This window comes from Nomascus leucogenys, chromosome 4 (genome assembly GCF_006542625.1).
Source record: "Nomascus leucogenys isolate Asia chromosome 4, Asia_NLE_v1, whole genome shotgun sequence".
NCBI classification, from domain to species: Eukaryota; Metazoa; Chordata; class Mammalia; order Primates; family Hylobatidae; genus Nomascus; species Nomascus leucogenys.
In genome coordinates this window covers 131,863,443-131,882,925 of record NC_044384.1, presented here as the reverse complement: position 1 = coordinate 131,882,925, position 19,483 = coordinate 131,863,443, and the positions used below count along the sequence as shown (strand labels likewise).

The following is a 19,483-nucleotide window of genomic DNA, read 5'->3' as shown; positions in this document are numbered from 1 at the left end:
AAAGCGCTTTCCAAGTACTTCATTGCTCAATAAACGTTTATTGGAGAAATCCGTGAAATAATAAAACGTGGAGGGATTTCGGAAAGAGAAGGAACCCCCGAGCTCACACCCCTACCAGTCCCAGGAGTTTTCGCGTAAATCGAAGCCCGGGGAGTGAGTCGCAGGCAGCGGCCCCCGGGGAAGGTGTTTCAGGACAGCCCGGCTGGAAGGTGCTTCCCGCCGCCTCCCCGACACTCTCTGCTGTTCCTCTCAAACTTCTTCCCAGCCTTCCACGCCGGGGGACGCCCAGAGACCGCCCATTCCCCGGGACCGCCCGTCTCCCCGCCCCCGCCTCCGCCCCCGCCAAACTGAGCAATACTCAGAGGATGGAAATGGCGAAGTGGCCTAGCGCCTGCCCGCTCCCGCGCATGCTCCCTGACTTCACCAGGGTCACGCTGCAGCCCGCAGGAATGAAAATCCACTTCTCCGCATTTTGGAGGTGACCTGGAAGCGGTTCAAATGCTCTGGCTTCTCAGAAGAGGAGGGGACCGGGCGGTAACGAGGAGCCAAGGGGAGGACACTGCTCGCAAAACCCGGAAAAGCTTTCCCGATCCACTCTGCTAGCCTCCGTGCGCCTCCAGACATGCGCAGTAGCCTCCCCCGCGGTGGCGGCGGCGGCGGCGGTGGCGGCCGTGGAGGCTGAGAGTCCAGAGCCGGACGTTCCGGCCGCTTCGGGCTGGCGGCTGGAGAGCGCCCGGGTCATGTCGGCCCAGGGGGACTGCGAGTTCCTGGTGCAGCGAGCCCGGGAGTTGGTCCCGCAGGACCTGTGGGCAGCCAAGGCGTGGCTGATCACGGCCCGCAGCCTCTACCCGGCAGACTTTAACATCCAGGTGAGGTCCCGGCCGTGCATGCGGCCGCTCTGCGGGGAGGTGCGTGCTCCCGTCGCCCGGCCCAGAGCTGCGCCTGTCTGGGGGCTGCCGCCTCCTGCCCGGCCCCCTCCTTTCTCCCCTCCCACTCCCTCCTCTCTCCCCTCCCATCCTGCACCTTGCTCCTACACCTTTCACCCGCCTTGCTCCTACACCTTCCAGGAGCCCTCTCCCCAGTACTTGAGAGACGGCCGACCCCACCTGAGGTCGGGTGTGCTTGGGTCCCTGGGGCTCAGCGTGCCATCTGGCCTAGACAGCACATGATCGCCACTAGCAAAAGGCCATTCGCTCCTTCATTCATTATAATGGCAGCAGTTTGTTCGGGGCCTGCGACTTTGGAAACATTATCCCACTTAATCCTGGGAGCCTGAGATTGCAAGTGAACCCCAGGGTCACACTCTAAGCCCAATGGCAAGGCTGCCATGTATGTGGCGCTGTGTCACCAAGGCGGAGCTCCACTCTCAGGCCCTCCCTTCCCGCGGGAGGACCAACGAGCGATGCTGAATGAGCTGGGAGCCTTCTGGGCAGGGGTGAGTGACCAGGGTGACTGATGTGTGTTGCAGTATGAGATGTACACCATCGAGCGGAATGCAGAGCGGACCGCCACCGCCGGGAGGCTGCTGTACGACATGTGAGTGAGACGCTTGACATCACTTTTACTGCACTGAATCTCTCCATGAGGTTTTGTTTCTCTCTGCAGAAGTAGGAGTTGGGGGAAGATCTTCAAGTTCATCTACATCTTCGATACCTAAAGCAAACCTAGTAAGGAGTCCAGGCCTGCCATAAATTGCTGACATGGCTTTTGCAGAAGACTTTATTATTCTTATGTTTTATCCTTGTTAAAACTTGTTTCATAATTTATTCTAGAAATAATATGTGCTCATTACAAAAATTCAAACACTACTTGTTATAGACAATAAAAAGTGAAAGTGCCTCCTAAACTCAACCAGAGTTAAGTTTTGTAGGCAGTATATCTATATATATATACATAATACATAAATAGGGTTTTGGGCGGAAGAGGTTACAAAAGTGAGAAGACCATACTACCGTTGCTCTGATCTGCAGCAGGTTTCCTTTACTCACTGTCATGGACTCCTTCCCATATCAGTATGTGGAGATCCACTTCATTCCTTTTCATGCCTGTGTAGTATTTCGTAGCCACTCTTTTCTTGGTAGACATTTAAATAAATAGTTTTAAATTATTTGAAATTATATTTGGTGTGTGAACAATTTTGTAGTCATATTTCGGTGTTTTTCTGTGGAATAAATTCTAAGACATTTTCATAGTCAAAGTTTATGCACATTTGAAAATTTGATACGCTATGAAATTACTCTCCAAAATGTGCGATCCCAGTCTACATTACCACCAATGGTGTATAAAGAGTGTGTTTTCCCATACCCTTCCCAACACTGGATATTATTAGTCTCTTTTTAGTTCTTGCCACTGTGATAGGAGAAAATGGTATCTTGCTATTTTTAAAAAAAATTTGTACTACTCGTACTGTTAATAAGATCCAGTATTGTTTCAGCTGTTCTCTTTGGCTATGTTGTATTTCTGATTTGCCTTTGCCTATTTTTTCTTTCAAATAGTTTGTTTTATTCTTGTTGACTTTCAGGAGTTCTTTCTATATTATGGTTACTTGTCTTTTCACCTATAAAACCCACTAAAGACTTATGGGAGTACTCTCATTTTTATAAATCAAGTAACTCTTATTTTTACATTTTTATTTTGGTTTGTTTTGGCACGTCTAAGCATTCACTTGGAATAAAGGAAACTTCTTCACCAAATGCTAATGTTTTTTCTTTTGGATACTGTATAGACTTTGACATTTTAATTTAATGTATTTATTTTAAAAATAGGTTTGTGAATTTCCCAGACCAGCCGGTGGTGTGGAGAGAAATCAGCATTATTACATCAGCATTAAGGAATGATTCACAGGACAAACAAACCCAATTTTTAAGAAGTAAGAATAATGGTGTATAAGTTACCATTTTGGGAATACCAAATCATATATAGTAATTTCACACACAAAAAAGTCACACCTGGGGTATTGGTAACCATATGTATGTTTTATTCTTGGCAACCAAAGTCTATAATAATGTCACTCAGTTCCTTGACTTGCTTAGAACCCTTTAAGCTTCTTTAAAGTATATGGATTTATCAGTGAGATGAGGAATTGATTGTATATATTTTTAACAGGTTTTACAGTAACCAGATAGCAGCTATAGATTAACCAGCTCTCCACAAAACAGGAGAGAAGCTTTTAGTAATTTAGAAGCTTTCCCTTTAAACTTCTCTATGGTGCTGTAGTCAATGAAAGATTTCAAATTCTAGATAAAATAGCAAGTAGATGCATAGGTCATTTGAACTTCAACAAGCACGTGCTCTGTATCTCAACCTGCGACAGGCATTCTTGTGACCATTCACATACATCATTGTTTTTTGAATTGGATCAGTCTTCCAAATATTTTGCCATTATTCAGCAAACATCCTGTGCCAGATACTGTCGGCCCCAAAAGGCTGCCAGGTTGCAGGTGAAACTTAACCGCATTGATTTCACATGTAGTGTTTACTGTTCTGTTTATGAAAATGCCTTACTCAGCACTTTTGCTGCAGTCTTTTCTGTCCGCAAGAAACTTTTAAAAGTGAAATATGTTTCATACAGGTTTATTTGAAACTCTTCCTGGTCGGGTCCAGTGTGAAATGTTACTCAAGGTCACGGAACAATGCTTCAACACGTTAGAACGATCAGAAATGTTGCTTCTACTTTTGAGGCGCTTCCCTGAAACGGTGGTGCAGCATGGGGTAAGATTTGATTCTTCCCCTTCTTTTAATATAAAATACAATGGGTCATCAACAGACTCATCAGTATGGTGAGGAGCTACAAAGCAGAAGTTTCTGAAGAGTACTGGTTAAGATTGAACTGAAATAAAAGGTTCTTTGTTAGTAAAGCTAAAAGGACATTCTTTTTACCAAATTTCCTAAGTTTCCAGGAGAAGCTGTTTTATCAGGAAAATCACCAAGCTCTGACAGTACTATTTATTTGCAATCCATATGGCTAAAAGTAATCTTTTTCTGTTGTATTCTACAGTGTGCTTTTGAATTTAGCGTAGAGTTTATAGTCTTAACAGAGGCGTTTTTCCTGTTCTTGTGACCTATGGAGACTATTTTCATTCTATTCCTGCGCCTTCCCTTCATCTGTAATAATTATCGAGTGCTATTGGCAGGCATGGGAAAGTGCTAGGTATGTCCTATCTTCCTAAATCCCCTGAAGTAAATGGTATCCCACTTTACAGATGACGAAACTGAGCATTTTGTGTTTTAGTAACTTCCTATAGCCAGTGAGGTGTCAGGTTTCAAACCATTCACTGCATGCGTTCATACTCTGCGGCTTATTCTTTCCCATGCCATTTTCCGGTGTCTGGCCCTGGTTAATCATTTCCGTACCTGCTTGTGTTAGTCTCCTAGGGTTGCCATAACAAAGTACCACAAACTGGGTAGCTTAAAACAACAGAAGAGCTCTCACAATTCTGGAAGCTAGAATTCTAAAAGCCAGGTGTTGGCAGAGCCATGTTCCCTCTGAAGGTTCTGGGGAAGAATCTTTCTTTACCTCTCCCTGGCTTCTGATGGTTGTCAGCAATCTTTGGCATTCCCTGGCAGGCAGCTGCATCACTCTTCCAATTTCTGCTCCATCATCACATGACCTTCTTCCTTTTGTGCCTGTGTCTCTACATGGCCATTTTTTTTTTTTTTTTTTTTTTTCTTGCTCTGTTGCCCAGGCAGCAGTGTAGTGCCATGATCTTGGCTCACTGCAACCTCTTGCCTTCAAGCAATTCTCACGCCTCAGCCTCCATGGCCATGTTATAAGGACACTAGTCATTGGATTGAGGGCCTTTCTAATCCACTATGACCTCATCTTAATTAATTATATCTACAAAGATGCTTTTTTTTAAAAAAAGGTAAGATGTATATGAGGTCACATTCTGAGGTTCTGGGGGGATATGAATTCGGTGGCACTGTTCAGCCCAGCACACTTTCTGGTCATAAGTCTGACCTTTCACCTTCTGTGTGATGTAATCTTTCACACTTTTCCACTCCTGTGGCGCATCCCTGTGTGGTCGCAAGGAAGTTGATGCCAACGTCTTGGTGGATTTGGGTAAGGGACCATCTGCTATGCTAGAGCATCGGTAATGGAAAGGTAGCCTTAAAACTCAGACCTTTCTGTCCAGTCTACGCCAGACTGTGACTGGCTACTCCTGAGAACTTATCTTGAACGTGATACGTTTTGTCTATATTGATGTATCTTCATGTAGAGAATAAACTTAGTTTCTTTATTTCTTAGAAAATCTCTCTACCTCTGTATTATCATTTGAACTCCAGTTCCATTGCTTCCTTTACATTTCTATAGACATTTTGTTAATTCGTTTTCATCGTTAATTAGAATTTTGCTAATTGTGAAGAGAATAACCAAGACAGAGTGGTCAGATGTTCAGGTGAATTTGGCCTTCTAGGGTGTGTGGCTGGTGCATTCTTTTATTTTCCAGTCTTTAAAATGTGATTATTTGTTTCTCAGATAAGTTTGATTACACAAACTGTTATGAGTAAAAAAAAATGCCCCATTACTTCATATAGTTCTGACAACTTATGCTGTAACACATTTAAATGATTAATTTTGTTTTGAAATAGGTTGGCCTTGGGGAGGCACTGTTAGAGGCTGAAACTATTGAAGAACAAGAATCTCCAGTGAACTGCTTTAGAAAATTATTTGGTAAGGAAAATTATATTCTATATTACTTCTATGGTAAATTAATATGCTGGGTTAAGTGTTGGTTCAGGGATAAGCTCATATATGGAAGGTAAAGGAGCTCTATGTGTTATGGCATTTAAGTTCTTATTTTTATTTAGAAAGCATTTTAGCTGGGCACGGTGGCTCACGCTTGTAATCCCAGCACTTAGGGAGGCCGAAGCGGTTGGATCACGAGGTCAAGAGATCGAGACCATCCTGGCCAACATGGTGAAACCCTGTCTCTACTAAAAATACAAAAATTAGCTAGGCGTGGTAGCGCATGCCTGTAGTCCCAGCTACTAGGGAGGCTGAGGCAGGAGAATCGCTTGAACCCGGGAGGCCGAGGTTGCAGTGAGCCGAGATAGTGCCACTGCACTCCAGCCTGGTAGCAGAGCGAGACTCCCATCTCAAAAAAAAAGCATTTTAAACAACTTCTAAACTTTTGTTATGTAAGATTTGATACCTCTGAAAGAATATGCATAAGTGTATATGTAAGTATGAAGCATCATAATAAACAAACATCTGAATTCAATGGGAGAACTGGACCCTCACCCACAGCATAGAACTGCCTGTGTGTTTCCTCCCTGACTCCAGCCACTGGTGTCTCTCTGCACAGCACATTTTGAATACATGAGTCATAAGGGATTTTTCCCCTTATATATTTTAGATACTATATCGAATGAACTCTAAAAGCTTTTGTATTTATCGGAACTCTAGGGTAGACAACCTAGTTAATTTATTTCTTCTTTTTCTCCTCTAACAGTTTGTGATGTCCTTCCTCTAATAATTAACAACCATGATGTTCGATTACCTGCCAATTTATTATATAAGTACTTGAACAAAGCAGCTGAATTTTATATCAATTATGTCACTAGGTCTACTCAAATAGAAAATCAGCATCAAGGTAAGTAGGAATACCCTGTACTTTTATTTAAACAGGCTTTAGTAATATTGCAAAATTCAGAAACCCCTCAGTGTTCTGATTATTCTCCTCTGGATACTTAGCAGTTTGGGAGTGTTTCAAAAGATGGTATCTAGAAAAAAAATACTAGAGTTAAAAGATGAGGCTTTTCTGGAAGCAATGCCCCCCCTTGATCAAAACAGTCTTCTGGCTGAACTGTAATGTTATTGCATGCAACATTACACATGTACCATGATGAAGCAGTGGAAATTACTTCTTGCTCATACCAGTGGCCTGTTGTCGGTCCTTGAGCAAAACATAAATGTGTTGGAATTCTGTGCTCTGTGCGTTTTCATGGGGAGTCAGACTTTCCTTATCAGGTACCATGTCCAACAGTAAGTCATAATGTTAATTGTAGGCTACTTTTTTCTTACATCTCAGGCGCCCAGGATACATCTGATTTAATGTCACCTAGCAAACGTAGCTCTCAGAAGTACATAATAGAAGGGCTGACGGAAAAATCATCCCAGATCGTGGACCCCTGGGAGAGGTTGTTTAAGATTTTGAATGTTGTTGGAATGAGATGTGAATGGCAGATGGATAAAGGAAGACGGTAATAAATAGCTTATTTCCAGAATTGTCTATTGATTCTTTTGGATGCTTACAAAAACAAAATCATGCTTTTTAAATCTGTGTAATGCGTAGGTATAGTTTTTGGGCAAATTTTGTGACACTCAATACTTGATGCAAAAGAGGATGGTTTTTCATTTTATGAAAACATTTCTGTCCGGGCACGATGGCTCACACCTGTAATTCCAGTGCTTTGGGAGGCTGAGGTGGGCAGATCACTTGAGGTCAGGAGTTTGAGACCAGCCTGGCCAACATGGTGAAACCCCATCTCTACTAAAAATACAAAAATTAGCCAGGCGAGGTGGTGGGTGCCTGTAGTCCCAGCTACTCAGGAGGCTGAGGTGAGAAAATCACTTGAACCAGGGAGGTGGAGGCTACGATGAGCCAAGATCATACCACTGCACTCCAGCTGGGTGACAGAGTGAGACACTGTCTCCAAAAAAGAAAAAAAAAAAAACAGATTTCTAACTGAAATATGAACTCTTAAGACGATGTTGTGTTTGAACCTCTCCTAGCTACTTCAGAGAAAAGAGAAGCTACTTAGCATGTTTGTGTCATGAAATCTTGATCACCACCCTAATTCAGAAGGGAAAAGTTACCATTTATATTGGACAATAAAGAATAGTTGTACGTGCCTAGGGCAACATTTGGTACATGTAATGGTACCACCAGAGCTTTTCTTTAGACTTTTTGCTGACCAGCCCAGAGTAATCGAATAAGTTTCATCATTCCTTCCTTTTTAGAAGCTATGGAGATATTTTGCATAGAATGAAGGATCTCTGCAGATACATGAACAACTTTGATAGTGAAGCACATGCAAAATATAAAAACCAAGTGGTGTATTCCACCATGCTGGTCTTCTTTAAGAATGCATTCCAGTATGTCAACAGCATACAGCCGTCTCTCTTCCAAGGTTGGTTTACAAATTTTAGAGTGTCCAAAAAGCCAGTTCATACTGTGGGGATGGTAAGGAAGATGAAAGTGTTTATCCACTGTTGCTGGATCCGAATAACTGTGGGGTGGTACCAGTCCTTTTTATAGTTGGCGATTTAGTTTTGTTTAGTTTGGTTTAATTGGTAGTTTTTATGTAAGTATGTTTCATTAAAAGTTTCTGCATCAAAGGGTGTAATGGTACTGCACAACTAAATACAGGTATCAAATGCCACTATTTTGAAAATAACAGCAGGCTGGGCGCTGTGGCTCACGCCTGTAATCCCAGCGCTTTGGGAGGTGAGGCCGGCGAATCACTTGAGGTCAGGAGTTTGAGACCAGCCTGGCCAATGTGGTAAAACCCCATCTCTACTAAAAATATAAATATTAGCTGGGCATGATTGTGGGCACATATTTACAACATATTTAAATATATATTAACAACATATTTAAGTAGATTTCATGAAGACATCACAATAGGCAAAGATTTATTAAGTAAAATATCCATTTTATGTATAGAGAGTATATGCATAAATATACTGTAGAAAATTTGAAACATAGAAATAAGAGTGAAATCACCCACAATCCTTCCAGTATAATGCAGCAGTCGTTTTTACATATTGCCTTATAATATTACATATATTTAGATTTTGTTTGGAATTTGTAACCATAATGTAAATATAATTTGGTAGTCTTTTTATGGTACTTTAATGACTCATGATCATTATAAAAAATTTGCAGATACATAACAAATACAAAGAAGGAACTGTCACTTGTATTCTATTACTGACAGGGAGTCTTTAACAATTTGGTATATATCTGTACAGTCTTTTTTTTCTATGTGCATATACTTGTTTGTTTACCTAATTGAGATCACACTGAACATATTTTTAATGGCGTTTCTCATGACAGTTGAGTAAGCTTCTCCCTTATTTTAAGTATTCTTTTCCTAGCTGCATTTTTATATTTTTTTAAATTTTATTTATTTATTTTTTAAGTCTTGCTCTGTCGCCCAGGCTGGAGTGCAGTGGCGTGATCTCGGCTCACTGCAACCTCTGCCTCCCGGGTTCAAGCAATTCTCCTGCCTCAGCCTCCCAAGTAGCTGGGATTAACAGGCGCATGCCACCATGCCCGGCTAATGTTTTGTATTTTTAGTAGAGACGGGATTTTGCCATGTTGCCCAGGCTGGTTTTGAACTCCCGAGCTCAGGCAATCCACCTGCCTCAGCCTCCCAAAATGCTGGGATTATAGGCGTGAGCCACCGCGCCTGGCCTCCTTGCTTCGTTTGTAAGTGTTGGTGTTTTTCCCCGTCCTTAGGTCCTAATGCCCCTAGCCAAGTTCCATTGGTTCTTCTTGAAGATGTATCGAACGTGTATGGTGATGTAGAAGTTGATCGTAATAAACACATCCATAAAAAGAGGAAACTAGCTGAAGGAAGAGAAAAAACCATGGTAAGGCTTTCAAATATACTTATTAACAGATTGGATGGGACGCTTTGCTAGAGATGAATCTTTGTAAAATATGGCTTTGGAGCTAAATCGATAAAGCTTGGGTTTTAAAATTATACGATATATTAATAATTACTAAGTCAGTGGTTCTCCACTGGAGGTGATTTGCCCTCAGGGAACATTTGGCAATGTCTGGAGACATTTTTGGTTGTCACAGCTTGGTGGGGAGGGGCCAGGGATGCTGCTGAGCACTTCACAGTATACAGGACCACCCAAAAGTTCTGTGAAGAGGTGGAGAACCCATGGTATATGTTCCTTATACATGTTTTGACTGAATGGCATTGATTCAGTTTAAAAAACAAAAGCAAAATGGCATCGGACCTCTAGAGCAGGGTGCAGTGTGGGGTACTGGCTCTGAGAATGGAAAGCTCTGAGGTGGGCAGGGCAGCAGGAACAGCCTATGGGCAGATGCAGAAAAGATTTCATGAAGGAGGTCAACATTTGAAATCAGTGCTGAAAGACGAAGGGTTTTGTCGGTTGGAATTGGGAGGTAGATTTTGTTGAGAGGAAAAAGTTTGCACAAAGATGCAAGAAACCTGAGAATGTGAAGAATCGTCAGTCCTCTAACCTGACCAGGCAGTGCCCCGAGCCCGTCCCTGCCTCCTAGCCTCTGCCCATTGAGGCTGTGCTCTTTGGTTACAGTGCTTTTCCCTTGGATCTCTGCCCGGCTAGGTCCTTGTCACTTGGTCCCAGCCCAAACGAGTCTCCCTCTGACGCTTCTCCTGAACACCCATCTGAAGTAGCTGTCCGGTTCTCTCTACTGATTCCTCTGTTTTAATTCTCTGTGGCATCCTCCTTGCTGTCTGTTTTTTCTTGTTTATTCACTGACTGGTTTACTGTCTATGTCCCTTCTTCACTAGAGTACAAGCTCCATGGGGCCTAGCATTTTTTCTGCCTCATCCTCTACCATACCCTTGGCATCTGAGTAGTGCCTGGGCTGGAGCAGGTGTGTGGCGAGCATCCGGTGAAGGAGGGAATTCCCATTGATCCCTCCTGGGTTTGGTGTCCAGGCTATGGGATGGCTGTTTAAACCTGGCCCAGCTGTTCTTCCTTCCGGTTTTTTTTTGCCTGTCAAGCACTCATCTAGCAAGCCCTGTTCTCATAACCTGGCCTTCCACCCAATGCGGAATTTCCATCCATTTTTGCTTTCATAGTCTTAACTGATTTTGTCCTGATTTTCATTCTATCCCTGAGTCTTCCCCAACCTGATGCAGGTCCAGACCTGAAAGGCCCATGAGCTCAGCTCACAGATATCTTGCTTTGCTTACAGTGTTTGGTTTGTTTAAATAACCTAGTATTTAAAAATTAGAAACCAGGCTGGGTATGGTGGCTCATGCCTGTAATCCCAGCATTTTGGGGGCCAAAGTAGGAGGATCACCAGCCCAGGAGTTTAAGACCCACCTGGGCAATATAGTGAGACCCCATCTCTATAAAAAATGAAAAAAAAAACTAGCTGGCTGGTGGCACGCACCTGTCATCCCAACTGCTTCAGAGGCTGAGATGAGAAGATCCCTTGAGCTCAGGAGTTCAAGGTTCCAGTGAGCGATGACCATACCACTGCCCTCCAGCCTGAGCAACAGAGGGAGACCCTGTCTGTAAAAGAGAAACAAAAAATAGAAACCTAGCATTTCTCATAACAATCCAGATTTCTGACTTCCTTTTTGTAATTAGGATATCTAATCATACTGGCCCCGGTGGTAACCCACAACTGGAGTTGGGGGGTGGCCAACATCAGTTCTCCAGCCAGCTTGCATCACATGCTCATGTGACGTCATAAGTGGCTGGTGCTGGGACGACGGGCCTCTCCTGTGGGCATCTGTCCCCCACCTGGTGCATTCTTGCTTCAGAGCACAGTCTCAGTGCTTCAGAGTGTACTTGCACATTTCAAAATCAGTTTCCTTAAATGTAAAAACATTTGGAACTCACACTAGTCCCACCACATCTGGGGTCCTTTCATAAATTCCTGATCTCGTGTTGAGGCAGGAATGTTTTCCGTAAGCTGCAGCACTAGCAGACGCGCCATGCATGTTCGTGTATTATATTAGGTTGCCATTACTTGGCAAAGAACAGGCCCCTGATGAAACAGTACCTGGCAGATAGGGTTGTGTTTTTTTTTTTTTTTTTTTTTTTTGGTAGAGACACGGTCTCTCTATGTTGCCCACTCTGGTCTTGAATTACTGGGCTCATGCAATCCTCCCACCTTGGCCTCCAAAATTGCTGGGATTACAGGGGTGAGCCACTACACCTGGCCTGGTAGACAGGTTTTGATTGGAAAGGGTGTGTTTTTCCCAATGTAAAAACATTACTTAGGGAGGATAAGAACATGCAGCAGAACAGTGGGGTAGGGTAAAGTCACCAAGCACAGGGACTAGCAGGAAGATACCAAGCTCAGAAAGTGGAAAGAAAGGTGGGCAGTGGAGGGAGGTGCTCACAGCTTCCTGCCCACCTTACCTGAGACGAACTTGAGGATTGGAGCTTTTAGTGACAATAGTTGCACATATTTTTATTTCTTTATTTTTTTAGGTTTTCTTTTTATTATTATTATACTTTAAGTTCTAGGGTACATGTGCACAACGTGCGGGTTTGTTACATATGTATACATGTAGTTGCACATATTTTTAAATGATCTTAGCAGAGTAAAGATCTGCAGGAAGAATTTAATTTGGGCCATTAAATCAGTAAAATGACCTAGGTGGAATAAAAGATTCAGAAAATTCTCAGCAAAATAAAATTCCGTGGAGCCGTTTTTACCTTTACTTTTTTTTTGGCAAAACATCTGACTCTACCCAGCAGTATTTCCAATAATTGCCTTTCTCTGTAGCCCTCTCTTTTCTGTGGGCTTTATATTACTTAAGATGAAGAACAAGAAAAGTAGAAATGTGTATTGTAAAATACAGAGGGCTTTACTAGGTAAGTGCAGACAAACGTACTTTCTGACCAGGACCTTGCACTGGGGGAGGAGAGCGCCAGAGGGGTGACCAGTGAAGGGGAGTCACGCGCAGTGAACCAAAGATAACTAACAGTTATTCTCTGACATTATTTCTTAGAGGACACAGGCTTTAATTTTGTTATTGTTGAGACCGAGTCTTGCTGTGTCGCCCAGGCTGGAGTGCAGTGGTGGGATCTCTGCTCACTGCAACCTCTGCCTCCTGGGCTCAAGCAATTCTTGTGCCTCAGCCTCCTGAATAGCTGGGATTACAGGCACGTGCCACCATGCCCGGCTGACTTTGTATTTTTAGTAGAGACTGAGTTTCGCCATGTTGGCCAGGCTGGTCTCAAACTCCTGGCCTTAAGTGATCCGTCCTCCTTGGCCTCCCGAAGTGCTGGGGATATAGGCATAAGCTGCCACGCCAAGCCTCAGGCTTTAAGTTTATCCCAGTACATGCCAAACCATTATTTGGAAGCCAATTAAATCATGTCACGTATTAGAAAAAAAAGTAAACTATAAACAGGTGCTGTTTAAGCCGTGTCTCTCAATGTAAAAATCTAAATTTTGACTTTCATAACATTGATATTTTTAAACTTTGTTCCAAAACCACCATAAGCAAACATAAGAATTTAGCATCAGAAAAAAAATTCACTCAATTTTAAAAGTAAAAATGGAATGCGTGAGAGTATAAAGACAAAAATTATATATTAATTTTCAAAGCTAAATTGTTAAATTCAAAAAAATTGTATGTATGTGGTATCCTTTGATATAAAATTCGTATCATGGGCAAAACTGGCAGCAATAATATGTTTCCATATATGACTTTATTTATAACTGAATTAACCATGTTCTCCACATTCTTTAAGCAGAGTTCAGACGATGAAGACTGTTCGGCGAAAGGAAGAAATCGTCACATTGTAGTCAATAAAGCCGAACTTGCTAACTCCATTGAAGTGTTAGAAAGCTTTAAATTGGCCAGGGAGAGCTGGGAGTTGCTCTATTCCCTAGAATTCCTTGACAAAGGTAAGAAAGCGCATGTCATTGGTGCTGTTTAATGTTTTGTGTAAAATCATTAAGCTACTTGAAACGTCAGGTCACTTACGGCAAATTAAGTTGATTACAGTAGTTCATACATTTTTTTTTTTCTTGTTTTGAGACGGAGTCTCACTCTTTTTCACCCAGGCCGGAGTACAATGGCATGATCTTGGCTCACTGCAACAGGCACCTCCTGGGTTCAAACAATTCTCCTGCCTCCGTCTCCCTAGTAGCTGGGACTACAGACACGTGCCACCACGCCCAGCTAATTTTTTGTGTGTTTAGTAGAGACAGGGTTTCACCATGTTGATCAGGCTGGTTTTGAACTCCTGACCACGTGATCCATCCACCTCGGCTCCCAAAGTGCTGGGATTACAGGCGTGAGCCACCGTGCCCAGCCATATTGCTGTTTTTATCTGCATTAACTCCATTGTCTGAAAAACTCAAAATCCAAAAACTATAGGAAGCCTATTTTCCTTTGAGTATACTGGGTATGTTGACATTGCTTAGAAATCACTAGCTAACTAAGGTATTCTTACTATACTTTGGAATCGGGGCCCCTTATTTTACTTTTAGCCGTGAACATTCATCCCCTGGCTGCAGTCATGTGTCATACAGAGCCCTTGGCCAGATGTGCTGTGTCATCTTTTCTAAGTAAATTTAGCACCGTTCAGTTTCTCTTTGTTACATTTGGGATTGTGAACACATATGTGACAGTTTTGGAGGAGATCTTTCCTTTAGTTAGAAATTGATTTTTTTGCCGGGCGCGGTGGCTCACGCTTGTAATCCCAGCACTTTGGGAGGCCGAGGCGGGCGGATCACGAGGTCAGGAGATCGAGACCACGGTGAAACCCTGTCTCTACTAAAAAAAATACAAAAAATTAGCCGGGCGTGGTGGCGGGCGCCTGTAGTCCCAGCTACTCGGAGAGGCTGAGGCAGGAGAATGGCGTGAACCCGGGAGGCGGAGCTTGCAGTGAGCCGAGATTGCGCCACTGCACTCTAGCCTGGGCGACAGAGCGAGACTCCGTCTCAAAAAAAAAAAAAAAAAAAGAAATTGATTTTTTTAAAAATGAATAAAACCTTTTAGTGTCATTGTATGTTTGTTATTTTAATTAGGTCAAAATAAAATGGGCCAGGCAAGATGGCTCATGTCTGTCATCCCAGTGCTTTGGGAAGCTGAGGCAGGTGGATCATTGAGCTCAGGAGTTAGAGACCAACCTGGGCAACATGGCAAAACCCCATCTCTATAAAAAAAACAAAAACAAAACTTAGCCGAGAGTGGTGGCATGTGTCTGTGGTGCCAGCTATTCAGGAAGCTGAGGTAGGAGGACTGCTTGAGCCCGGAAGGTCGAGGCTGCAGTGACCCATGTTAGGGCCACTGTACTGCCAGCCTGGGCGACGGGGAGAATGTCTCTAAAAATAAGATAAAATAAAAATAAAATGGGACCTTGTTTTGGGGAAAGCAAAGTAGCTTAAAAGATAAATGAGGAAATACATGAAAAGCACTTTAAACAGTTCTTGGCACCTGGTATGTGCTCAGTAAGTTGTTAGCATCTACAAAATATTGCTTGTGTATTACTGTTAAGTGTTGTGTGTTTCTTCTCTGCTTGAAATTCTAGAGCAGTGTTTTAGAAATCAAAGTCAAAGTTACTATACATTTTTGGTAGTTTGTCTCTGTTCTCTCTTACTGGATTTGTTAGTTTGTTTTCTGCTTCTGTGCTACATATACTTGGTAAATTTATTCTTAAATTCTTACTCAGAATTTACAAGGATTTGCTTGGCCTGGAAGACGGATACTTGGCTTTGGTTAAGAATCTTCCTCACTGATATGATCATCTATCAGGTAGAGTATTACACATATTTTAAGTACCTGTGTCTGTACAGGATGGCTATGGTGGCAAACCAGCTTTCCCATACAGAATGTGTCATGTTCCCTCTTGGGCTAGTCCACTGCCTGCTGACACCTGTTCTGTCTTCAGTGGCTGAGGGGGTATGGTCCATTTTCCTTTCAAAGTAACTATGGGCCGGGTGCCGTGGCTCACGCCTGTAATCCCAGCACTTTGGGAGGCCGAGGTGGGAGGACTGCTTGAGCCCAGGCATTTGAGACCAGCCCTGGCAACATAGTGAAACCCTGTCTCTAGAAAATAAAAAACTTAGCCCAGTGTGGTGGCATGTGCGTAATAGTTCCAGCTGCTCAGGAGGCTGAGGCGGGAGTATCACTTGAGCCCAGGAAGTCAAGACTGCATTGATCCATGATAGCACCACCGCACTCCAGCCTGGGTGACAGTGAGACCTTGTCTCAAAAACAAAACGAAACAAAAACTCCAAAATGACAAGCCTGTACCTTCTGTGTTACTTTTGGTATATGCAATCACACCTCTCTGTGAAAGTAAGATTTTTACTTTTCGGTAAAGGAGGATTACTTCTCACCCTCCTTCTCTCTCTGCTGGTGGAGTCTGCCTGGCTCTACTGTTCTCCAGCATCTTAGACCTAGAATGGAGATAGTCGATAATTTACGAATGAGGGGGTGTTGGAATGGGCAGGTTGCTGCTTCCATCCTTCATAAAGGAGAAGCAGTGCTTATAGTAAAATATTTCTAAAGAAATGTTATATCCAAAATGTGCTGGATCACAGGGCCTGGTTATTTTCTTTAGTCTCAAGACTTAAGACCAGAAAGAAAAATCTTCATCCTTATAAAGTACCGCCATAAAGAACTCCCACCTGGCTTTAATTAAGTTGATTTGATTCTATTGGCAAGTCTCCGCTTCTTTCTCAGATGATCGAACCAAGCTACCATCTTTGTATAGTTGCTTGCTCATTGCTTCATGAACCCTGGAAGGGTATTTTTTAAATTTCTTTTTTTAACGGCGATGTTTTTCCCCTCCTTGCTATTCTGTCTTTCTTAGGGTCAATATAAAAAGGCGATAGCCAGCCTGCATCACTTAGCAGCTCTCCAGGGATCCATTTCTCAGCCACAGATCGCAGGGCAGGGGACCCTGGAGCATCAGAGGGCGCTCATCCAGCTGGCGACGTGCCACTTTGCGCTAGGGGAGTACAGAGTGAGTACTGCATGCATGCCTGTCGCAGGTGCACAGGGCCACCTGGCCTTTCTCCTTTTCCTAGCACGGCTTTTCATTCAGTGCACGTTTGTTTCAATTTGATCTTTCTGCCTAGATTTATTACTTAATCTGCTAGTGAACATCACAATGATTTTGTTTTACGTAATGTTCTCTTCACTACAGTTTCCCTGAAATAAGGCATCAGTACTTTTTTAAGTTTCTTGTTCATTGTTCCATTTGTTGGAGGATTTTTCTTTTTATTATTATTTTTCTTTTCATTATTATTACACTCTTGTCTCTTCTGTTGTACTTGGAAAGACAAGGCCATTATTAAGTGGGAAATGGAGGATTTATATTTAGCTTACTCAAACCTCAGATTCTCTCTTTAAATGGTAATAACACGCTGGGTGCGGTGGCTTACGCCTATAATCCCAGGACTTTGGGAGGCTGAGGGCGGCAGATCACCTGAGGTCAGGAGTTTAAGACCATCCTGGCCAACATGGTGAAACCCCATCTCTATTAAAATACAAAAATGAGCTGGGTGTGGTGGTGGGCACCTGTAATCCCAACTACTTGGGAGGCTGAGGCAGGAGAATCACTTGAACCTGGGACGTGGAGGTTGCAGTAAGCCAAGATTGCACCACTGCACTCCAGCCTGGGTGACAGAGCAAGACTCCATCTCGAAAAAAAAAAGGTGATAATACCTGATAGGGCTGTTGCAGGAGTAGATTTATAAATGGGTGTGTTTCCTCCAGGAGGTTTTAAGCCCTTCCTACTACAGGGTGGGGACTGTGTTTTTATCTTTGAATGCTCATGACACCTACCACAGTACAATAAGTGTTTGAATTCAATTAAAATGATAACCATGTTGTTGTGTATGCAAGGACTGTATAAACTCAAAGCCACAGCATAACACAAACTGATTTCTTCTCACCTCTCTGTATGTTGTTGATCAATTTGTGATTAAAAACCCTAAATTTTTTTAACGTGAACTCTGAAATATGATTACTAATTTGTCATTATGATCTTTAGAAGGGAACAGTTGGAGAATGTATAGAGCATTCAAAATTGAAAATGCTTTTCCACCATTATTTGTATAATTATCCATCAGTTACTTAACTCTAAGTTTTGATTAATTCCTTTTAAGAACTTAAAAGGCAGCACATATTTACTCACACCAACATACGTATCTCACGTAGAATTAGCTATACTGTGTACTACTTCATTGTAGTAGGGAATATAAACTACTAAATAAGACAGACTTGTCTAACTTAAACAAGACAGACTCATTCCCTTTCAGGGCTTAGTTCCAACCTCTGAGTACATCACTATTAGACCTATGGGCAGTGTTGGACTTACCTGATTCCTGACTTCCCATCTTTAGCCCAGACTCAGTATGTGCAGATGTAAGTGTCCTTAGTTCTCTGGCTGTCTTAGTCTGCTTGGGTTGCTATAACCAAATACCATAAAGTGGGAGGCTTGTAAACAATAGGAATTCATTTCTCACAGTTCTGGAGGCTGGGAAGTCCAAGGTGAAGGCATCAGCAGATTCAGTGTCTGGTGAGGTCCTGCTTCCTGGTTCATAGAAGGGACAAGAGAACACTGTACAGTCGCTCTGATAAGGGCACGAATCCGATTCATGAGGGTTCTGCTCTCATCATCTACTCACCTCCCAAAGGCTCTCCCTCCCTCCTGGTGCCCTCACATTGGGGGTTAGGTTTCAACATACGAATTTTGGTGGGAATGTAGACATTCAGACCATAGTACTGGCCCTTAGACACAAAACTTTCAAGTCTTGGTGGACTCTTACTCTAGCGAATCCTTTTGATTCTTTCAGCGTGTTACTAATCTCTTTGCTATATTACCTTGTACTTCTATTGTCACCACCCTAATCCATGCCTTTTAACTAAGTTTTTGGCCTATAACCCTTTTTCCAACCCTATAAAATTATGGTCATTGCTTTCTAAAATACTGCTTTCATCATTCCACTTAATTGAAGTATTGGTTTTCTTGGTGCTTAGTGTTGAACCCTGCTGTTAGCTGGGGAGTAGAAGCAGGGTGTGGGGAATATGAGATCCCTGCATTCAGGGGCATATGGTTTAGTTAGGGAAAAAAGTATAAGTGTTTGTGTAAGACAATGAAAAAATCAAATATTAGTTGGTAGTCCTCAGTCATAGGCACAACAGGCATTCGGGGAAGAGTGTTTTCTCTGTTGGGTCCAAAGACTCAAGGAAAGATGTATAGAAAAGATTGGCTGGAGATAGGCATCGAAGGATGGCGGCTCATAGCTCTGGAGTACAAGTCCTGGCTAGCTCTGTGATATTGGCGGGTTACCTTACCCAGGCCTGTCCAACTCCAGAGTTCAAGTTTTTAACTACCAGGCTGCCCATCTCTCTAAACTAGAGCTTCACAACCCTGTGGGCATAGGTGGGTTCTAGAGGTGCCAATATATGGATCCTGCAGCCTTTGGGGCAGTCAGCCATGACCTAGGGCTTTTGGGGCCACCCAAGGTCAATTGCTGCCAACCCTGAGCAGCCACACACACATTACTTTCCGGGTGTGCCACAACATGAAAAGGGTTGGGAAGCATGGGTTTAAATCCCCACTTCCAGGAGTTCAACAGTGAGAACACATGGACACAGGGAGGGGAACATCATACACTGGGGCCTGTCAGGGGGTCGGGGGCAAAGAGAGGGAGAGCATTAGGACAAATACCTAAGGCATGCAAGACTGAAAACCTAGATGATGGGTTGATAGGTGCAGCAAACCACCAACGCACATATATATGTAACAAATATA

At 42.9% G+C, this 19,483-nt stretch overlaps 1 protein-coding gene across 7 annotated transcripts in view; it reads left to right on the top strand.

Moving 5' to 3' along the window:
- The first annotated feature begins 353 nt into the window (after positions 1–353).
- INTS10 (integrator complex subunit 10) overlaps positions 354–19,483 on the top strand; it is a 35,092-nt gene continuing 15,962 nt past the window's right edge. For 3 of the 7 annotated variants that reach the window (XR_004029808.1, XR_004029809.1, XM_030812277.1), the window contains exons 1-12: positions 532–869; positions 1,469–1,536; positions 2,766–2,869; positions 3,572–3,711; positions 5,593–5,674; positions 6,456–6,596; positions 7,035–7,206; positions 7,967–8,136; positions 9,471–9,604; positions 13,457–13,613; positions 15,386–15,468; positions 16,532–16,684. Coding sequence is in view for 5 of the 7 variants with exons in the window: in XM_030812277.1 (XP_030668137.1) it covers positions 741–869; positions 1,469–1,536; positions 2,766–2,869; positions 3,572–3,711; positions 5,593–5,674; positions 6,456–6,596; positions 7,035–7,206; positions 7,967–8,136; positions 9,471–9,604; positions 13,457–13,613; positions 15,386–15,468; positions 16,532–16,684 (1,533 nt within the window). In the remaining 2 variants the exon portion in view is untranslated. Of the gene's footprint in view, positions 870–1,468; positions 1,537–2,765; positions 2,870–3,571; positions 3,712–5,592; positions 5,675–6,455; positions 6,597–7,034; positions 7,207–7,966; positions 8,137–9,470; positions 9,605–13,456; positions 13,614–15,385; positions 15,469–16,531; positions 16,685–19,483 lie in introns of all 7 variants that reach the window. The other 4 variants (XM_030812275.1, XM_012499203.2, XM_030812276.1 and 1 more) reach the window with 3 other exon arrangements.